Source organism: Pocillopora verrucosa, chromosome 3 (assembly GCF_036669915.1).
Source record: "Pocillopora verrucosa isolate sample1 chromosome 3, ASM3666991v2, whole genome shotgun sequence".
In the NCBI taxonomy this organism is placed as follows: Eukaryota; Metazoa; Cnidaria; class Anthozoa; order Scleractinia; family Pocilloporidae; genus Pocillopora; species Pocillopora verrucosa.
The window spans coordinates 26,629,842-26,637,708 of NC_089314.1; the positions used below are offsets into that span (position 1 = coordinate 26,629,842).

Below are 7,867 nucleotides of genomic sequence, written 5' to 3' on the forward strand. Positions count from 1 at the left end.
GAGAATAGATAAATGCAAATTTTCCGTTTACCATCACTACATTATCGAAAACAATGTTTATACAGAGTTTTTACTTCACCGTTGATTATTTGCATAATTTTTATCGGCACAAATACCCAGGTTAGCTCATTACGCGTTTTAAGTCCGCACGATGTTGTTTAAAATGCTAAACTGACCACCTAACAGTCGATACATTGGCGTCAAAGTGCGCCAGAGTTAGTTTTATTCTTCTTCCGGTTGTAGTCCGCGCCTCAAAAACGAACCGCTCAAGTTCTCTAGCCACGAAACTAATATTCTCAATACTGTGAAACACTGCATTTTGCTGTGAAAATATTGCTAAGCGATCCTAGTTATGTAGGCGAAGGAAAAAGTGATTATAAAGTTTTGAAAGCCGTATAATACAGTCCTCCCACCAAAATTTCCCACGAAAGCGCTCGATAAAGACCGTCCATGGAAGTGAAGTATGTCACGCAATTGACTATTAGTCTTGTTCTACAAGTGCAATTCTCGCCATTCTTTTCTAATTTTTCTTCTCTGTCCACTAATTTCTTCTTTTTTTTCCCGTATTGAACTAAATTTGGGTATCTTTTGAACTAAAAGTGATGCCAAGGGAGCTTGAATGAAACGTGACACTGAAACGTGAATGTACCGTGACATAGATTGATATTTACATAAACATATTCTGGCGTGGCGTTACGCAATGATAAAGACTTTCGACTTCCGCAAATACCTTTCACATTCAAATTAGGTTCGCACCGAAATGGACGCGAGAAGCAGAGCGGCGGCTGCTTTACTGTTAGATTTCCTTGAACGATCCGAGAACGACGAGGGAGACTTTGAAGGAGACTTTGATCAGGAATTAAGCGACGATCTCGATGATCGTAGCAGCGACGAAGAAGAACAAGCCCGGCCAACGTTTGGAGGCTATGAATACGAATTTATAGATAACGTTTTGGACAATCAAATATGTCCGGTGTGCCTTTTGCCTATGAGAGACGCTGTCCAAACTAAAGAGTGCGGCCATCGATTCTGTAAAGATTGCTTACACGGGATTCTAAGGTTTGTCTTCAGCAGGATGGTTCGCACCTTTAAGTAACGACAACCTTCTTCGACAGAGAATCGTTAAGACTCGTTACAAGGAAGTACAGCGCTGCGATTTTTGTATCAACTTTCATGGCGGACAAAACAATAAGTGATTTTACTTTCTTTCCTTTTCTGTACATTTTAGGCAAGTAGGCTTTGAATAACATGGCGAGTGCTGTGTTTGTTCATTTAAAAAAAAATTGTTGGCAAGCTGTTTACGTTTTCGTGCAAGGACCAATTCTTTGACGCAATATTTTCATTCGCGAAAAGTTTCAATGCAGAAGTGCGGCGCGGGCTGATGAGGAGATGTGAATTTCCGCACACAAATTTATGTCGTTGAGGTAAATCCACTCGAGGTCGAGAACTCAATTAATGGCCTAGTTTAGCGCTATACACTTGAAAAACATAGCAAAAAAATCCTTTCTTCCATTTTAATGAGATTCATTCCATGTGTTTTTGTGTCGGCGATGCCACAAAGCATCGATTTACGTACTTCCGGTAAGGAAAACCGCTTACCTGGCTCTTTCTCTATCATGTTTAAACGTAACACGGAAAAGTCCAGATAAGAAATCGCTGAGAATGTTTTTCGTAATATAACATTATTTCGCTAAAACTTGACAATGTGATATCCTTTAGATTTTTTCAGAAAAGGCTATGAAAACCTTTTAGAAAACGCGTTCTAAAATATATTTACTCTTTCGTAAACGGCCAAAGGATGCAAGATGTTTAAGAGAATGGTTCGAGATCGAAATACGTCATTGTACCCAGGTTTACCCACTTATAAATATGATTTTATTGCGTTCACAAAATATGTTTTACACCGTTAAGTGACACATTTCTCTGCACTGTTTTCTCCCTCGGTTTCATAAAACGTGCACGAGAAATTGACGAAAATGCATTGATTATACTGCGCCTTTTCCCACAACAAGTAATACCTTGTCCACGACCTTAAGTTTCATGATAAAATAGTTTCTATTAAATTATTTTATTCACAATATATTTAATAACTGTGTAATCACTCTAATATCACACGTAAACAAAAGCGATTTCAAGGACATGTTCAGCAATATCTTCAGCATATTCAATAATTTCGTGAGAGTTTCGTAATAAGTTTATTCACATGCCCCAGTGTCTTATTCCGGTGTGTTTCTGTTCTCGCTCCACAGAAGTAACCATCCAGTTTGTCCGAATGACAGGCAGAACATCAAACGAAAGGGCGGGGTAAGTGAAATTATTTTGAGCTATTCTCCGACTGATGGCTACACAAAATGTCAGCTTTCTTTTCTACATTATTCAACAACGGTTAGAGTACATTCATGAATCCTATTCTTACGGAAAGTTAAACTCAAGAGAGTAAATACATAGATTTAAGTTTAAGTGTTCAGCTAGGGTATACTTTTTATTCATAATTATTTTATCATAGCTCTATGAAAAAGGTAAACCTTCTGATTTTAGTAACACGAGTTTGTATGAGGAAACCTTTTTTTATTTTACGAAAACAGGCAAAACTGATGGGGAATTACTTTATTATACCGAAAAGGAATTTAGACCACTTATGTCCAGCAGTGTACACAATGACAAAAATGGCAGATTTGAAGAAATTTCGTCAAAGTGAGGGAATGTTCATGGATTCGACGATTTTGGCGAGTTTTAGTCAAATTCATCAAAACGAAATCAGCTTGGCGGATCAGACGATTTTGACAAATTTTCGCCATTTTCGTTACTGCATGTATTTCCGGACATATCTCATTTAGACAAGGGAACTTTTTAACCTCAAGGAAAATGTTTAATCCCGAGGGAAAATGAAACCGCCAGCGGGAACTTTTTAATCCCTATGCAAACAAAACCAATTGGGGGAAATGTACCACCCTAACCAAAAACGAAACTGCCAGGGACAGGGAAAGGGGAATTTTTATTTCTGAGAACAAAATGACACTGAAAGGAAGACTTATGTGTCCTAACGGAAAATGAAACCACAGGGAAAATTGTTTACCTCAACGTAAAGAAAAACTGTGGGAGGAAATGATTAATCTCTACAACAAGGGAGACTGTTGAAGTAAAACTTATCACAGCATGATACTGAAGTGTAAACTCAAAGGTAAGTAATCATTATTTATCGACTGAAGGGGTGGGGGTATTTTGGTTGTCACACTTACTATTTACGTTATCCCCCGCAAGGCTCTGTAGTATGCTAAAAACCTTCTAATGATTCCGCCTCATTGGCAGTCAATTTTAACAAAAAAAACCTCCGACCCCAGCCCCTCTCCCACTCCGGCGATAAATGACGACTGGTTATTAATTCTTCTCGGTTTTTTTTTTAGTTTTTTTCAGACAAAGCCTGGGCCAGGGATATTTTGTGCCTCCGAGTAAAATGCAAACAGAGCGCCACAGGATGTGGCTGGATTGGTCAACTGCGACACGCGGAGGTGAGCGGACTTTTTTTTTAACTGGCATATAATACTGTACTTTCTTGTTTTGTTTATACCTCTTGTTAGTTTTTTTTCTCTGGACAAAACATTTCCAGTAGAGGATGAATCCTCACCCGGGAAACCTCACAAAAACTTGGGGCTCTTTTTGACTGAGTGTCGTAAAACCAACGTGTAATAATCATCACTACCAATCACAATATAAATCACATGGAACTAATCAAAACTAAAAGTGAGAACAAACTAACCGCCCAAAGAGGGGGAAACGCGAAAGACCAAACCGCGATCAACTGCAGTCTTATATCTGATTGGTAGAGCAGGATGCTTCAGTTTCGTGGACCAATCACAGAGCATATTGTAGCAAAGCCAATCCAATCCCGAACTTTGTGACACGCAGTTGGGCACACTGTCCTGTTTTTGCATTTTTGACTTTTCTTAGGACCACCAAAAGACCTGCCCCTATGTAGAAGAGCAGTGCCGCGATTGTGAAGCAAACATACAGAGAAGACACCTTAATACTCATTACAAGGAGGAGTGCCCAAAGAGATTAGTGGAATGTGTGCACTGTCAAAAAAAGTACCGTTTCATGGAAAAAACTGTAAGTATCATAGTGAAGGCTCATTTTTTAGAACAATCCACAATGGATCACATACACTTTTCACAGACAACTTAGAGACTGAATGAAAATTCTTTGTCTTTCTTTGTAATAAATCGCATTTTATACCGTCACACGATAGAACGTTGAGAACGGACAGGTTGGAAAAAACCCAACGTAAGCAAATAACAAAGAAATAAGTGACTCATAAGTTTTCTTATGAGTCACCTTTCGAAAATACACTTCCTCTCACTAACTCGTATTCGTGATTTCAAATACCTTTTTTTTCTATGATTGCTTTTTTTGGCGGACAGTTTTGAGCTGTGTTACTTTTATTCTCTCAATCCAGGTACACGAGGACTTTTATTGTAGCCGTTACCCTCTCAGCTGCACCAATAATTGTGGAGCCTTGCAAATACCACGAGAAGAGGTACAGTGAGAAAACTTTTTACCTCTCAACACATCGTATCTTTGTAAAAGGAAAACTAAAAAGGCGTTTATGGTGTAGTTCATAGCCATTCTATTCTGATAAAATAAGTCTACTGAGATCAAAGTTTTGCTGTGGTTGGTTATTTCCCACGCCCAAAAATGTAAATCTATGAATCACTGAGAAACAACACTGGCACTGTAGTGCTCCGTGTTGTGCTGTACGTCTCTCTCACATCCCCCGAAAAAGATTTGCTGGTGGACTCCAGCTTTACCAAATTCTGCTTGATACAAAGCTATCTCTCCGAACAAAAACCAAACAATGCTTCAAATATCTTAACATCAACCATTTTTTCAGCTTTTTTCTCCTTACTTCCTCAGCTGGAAAGGCACATTTCCGAACAATGCCCGTTGACTGAAGTGACCTGCCCCTATGCCAAGGCCGGGTGTCCTTATAAGGTACATGATATGTACGAAGTGTTGTCATTAGTACTATAAACTGTAATGTTTCGATGGAAAGCGGCTGCTTGCGAATTTTACTTAACTGACATTTCGTCCTCCTTTTCACTAACAAAGCAATTCAGAGCAAACCAACCTTTGCGGGTAACAGTTTTACCTTGCCTGATTTATCTTTCGGGTTTTAACAATGAAATAGAGACGTGTTGGCATATCTATCACATCTCCTCAAAGCTTCAGCTATAAAAGTCGCTATGGCAGTTAAGTTCCTTTTAACAAACTTACTTGTTACTTTTCAACAAGCCACTAAAGATAAGAATATTTCACGGTTTACCTCGATGCAAGAACCTGTCAAGATTTTCTTTTTTTTTTGTTGTCATTATCAATTCCTAAGCTCCTTTTGTTTTGTTTTCTTTGTTTTGCTTCACTCCAAAACGTAAAAGGTTCTTACACCGAGAATGATACACATCTCTTTAGCCACGCCCAGAGAACACTAGAAATTCGTGTTACACTTGATCATATTTCGGCTAATCTTAATAATCTTTCCTAAAGATGGGATTTAAAGGTATTTTTTTGGCCCCATCGCTGCCCTATTACATAAAGGTGATTTCCAAGTAAGACAACGACAGTGTCAAACAACTTGGGATAAACTCTTCTAACCCTTTAATTCCCACGATCTCATTAGTAATTCTCCTTACTGTCTGCAAATGATTCTTATAATGTTAGTTTGGAGAATTTGGTATCGGATCAATTAGCAATCCCATAATTGATATTTTTCTTTATTCTCATCGCTTGTCCGCATGATACTGTATACATGTAGTAAGGAGAAATCCTATCCTGGTCACTCACGGGAGTTCAAGAGATAAAGCAATCCGTTTTCAAGTTTATTTTAATTCTGGGCATCCTCGTCTCTCTTCGGCTTTCCTTTCTTCCTTCTGTAAAATTCCATCGATGTACAATTCAGCCTTTAAAAAAATCCCTCAAAACGAGACTAGGGGGAATAAACTATTGTGTTTGACAGGCTCGTTCCCATGGCTGCGGAACGATGTATCATGTTTTATGATAATTTCTAAAATCACGAAATTGGAGTATTCTACGATCCAGGGTAATTTAATATTATCAAATGAGTTGATAAAGTACCGTCATTCGCTCTGACGAAGGGCTAACGCTCGAAACGTCGGCTTTCAAACTCTTTACGGAGGCCAATTTACGTTATCAACTCAGTTGATAATACTAAATTACCCTGTTATACTCTTCCACCGACGCAGCACCGCAGTTTCTTTAGAAACGTACCCCCCTGTAGTCTTCAGCCGTATGACCTCACCCCTCAAGTGATATCGCTATCACCATGGCAGTTGTGGATATCACTTGCTTATTCATTGACAGGATAAGAGAGTTCACCTGAGCAGACACATGGAGACCAGCGTGGATAATCACTTGTGGCTGACATGGTACTCGCTCGTGGAAACAAAACAAGAGCTTGGCAATCTGAAAGATCTGCGGCAGAAATATATCAAGGTTCAGTTTGTGAACGAGAGGCTGACACAGTCCTCTGCTGAGTTCGTTGGAGAGATCCGCGATTTATCGGCAGCTGTTAAACGATTGGAAGCACAAAACGCCAAACAAGTGAAGCAGATCGAAGACTTGACCAGAAAGCTTGAAAAAGTTCAAAAGCCTGGCAAATCTTACTCATCAAGGAAAAGCGCGCTTAATAATTCCTACTGAATTTAGTAACAAAAAATAACGAAGCAATCTCAAAGACCGATTAGATCAAAGGAGAAGTCACAATTGGGAGCATATCAGTGATAACTCGGGGTTTCAGTTACTTTACATACTATGAGAGGTTGAAACACTCACCCCTTACTCCCGCCTTGTATTTGAAAAAAAATTTCAAGATATGGTCTTGAGCGCTTTTCCCGCTGACGAAAAGTAGCTTCCATTTAAACTGTTTACACTACGCTGCAAGTTGAAGTCAGCGATGGCAGTCAAACTGTTTCCGCTTTCAAACCCCTGGGGAAAATCATTTTAGTACGTCATACTGTTCTATAGAGGGCCCAGCAGGGCGAGAGACCTTCAGGCGCTAAAAAATATTAACGGAGTTTGTCGTTTAAAGTTTTCATTACATATCACTGACCGACCTGGATTTCTCTTCAATTGGGAAAACTTCCTACCCTCCCCACCCAGACTTTGATGTAGTTTAATATGGTGTGATGTTTTCCTTGGGGTGATATAGTCAATTGGATGTACGAAGACATCAACTGAGTTCTCGAAAATAGTGAAATATTGCGTGTAAATGTTCCACTTCAAAGGTCATAGTAACCTAGCATTAATATAGCTTGTAATGCAAATGTTCAAAGACTAGTTCTGATTCGTAACGAGCGAGTATCATTGAGGTTAATTTGACAGGATGGATCAGCCATTCTGGCTGGTTTTAATGCGAGAAGGAAAATTTTCTACTGGCTCTTTATAGCAATTATTCATTTTTTCTCAAGTTTTTCTTGCTTGTAAACATGAAGTTATGATTAAAACTTTGCTTTAATTTCTCAGTCATCAGAATATTGGTGTCTAAACACTTGATCAAACTCTGTTTTCACTGTTCCGTTGGGTCTTGAGCTGTTAGGACCAACGGTTTCAACGGCAACCAGTTTAGGTGGAGGCAATTGAATTTTTGCCATTAGAACACTTTTCCAGCCATCTGTAAACGATAAACGATCGCGAGCTTGTAACGTCTGTGAACTCACCCTAATTATACGCATGCTTTGCAGGCCAACTACATAAATTTTTTTCAACTTTTTTTTTCACTCATAGGAAACCTGGCATTGATCTTAAAGATGTACATGATTTTTCTACATCGCCAAAATTTCCCCCTTCTGAATTTTAT

At 39.0% G+C, this 7,867-nt stretch overlaps 1 protein-coding gene across 1 annotated transcript; it reads left to right on the top strand.

The window, feature by feature from the left end:
* The first annotated feature begins 749 nt into the window (after nt 1–749).
* LOC131772321 (TNF receptor-associated factor 6-like) lies at nt 750–7,526 on the top strand. The gene is made up of 7 exons (XM_059088216.2): nt 750–1,059; nt 2,250–2,304; nt 3,405–3,509; nt 3,949–4,107; nt 4,454–4,534; nt 4,912–4,989; nt 6,373–7,526. Exons 1-7 carry the CDS (start codon nt 761–763, stop codon nt 6,709–6,711), a joined length of 1,116 nt encoding a protein of 371 aa, XP_058944199.1. The 5' UTR covers nt 750–760; the 3' UTR covers nt 6,712–7,526.
* The last annotated feature ends 341 nt before the right edge of the window (nt 7,527–7,867 follow it).

Excerpts from the sequence above, each read along its gene's own strand:
- LOC131772321 (XM_059088216.2), top strand. The coding sequence starts at position 761 with ATGGACGCGAGAAGCAGAGCGGCGGCTGCTTTACTGTTAGATTTCCTT. Across the intron at positions 4,108-4,453 it reads ACCGTTTCATGGAAAAAACT|GTACACGAGGACTTTTATTG; the intron begins GTAAGTATCATA and ends CTCTCAATCCAG. Across the intron at positions 4,535-4,911 it reads TGCAAATACCACGAGAAGAG|CTGGAAAGGCACATTTCCGA; the intron begins GTACAGTGAGAA and ends TTACTTCCTCAG.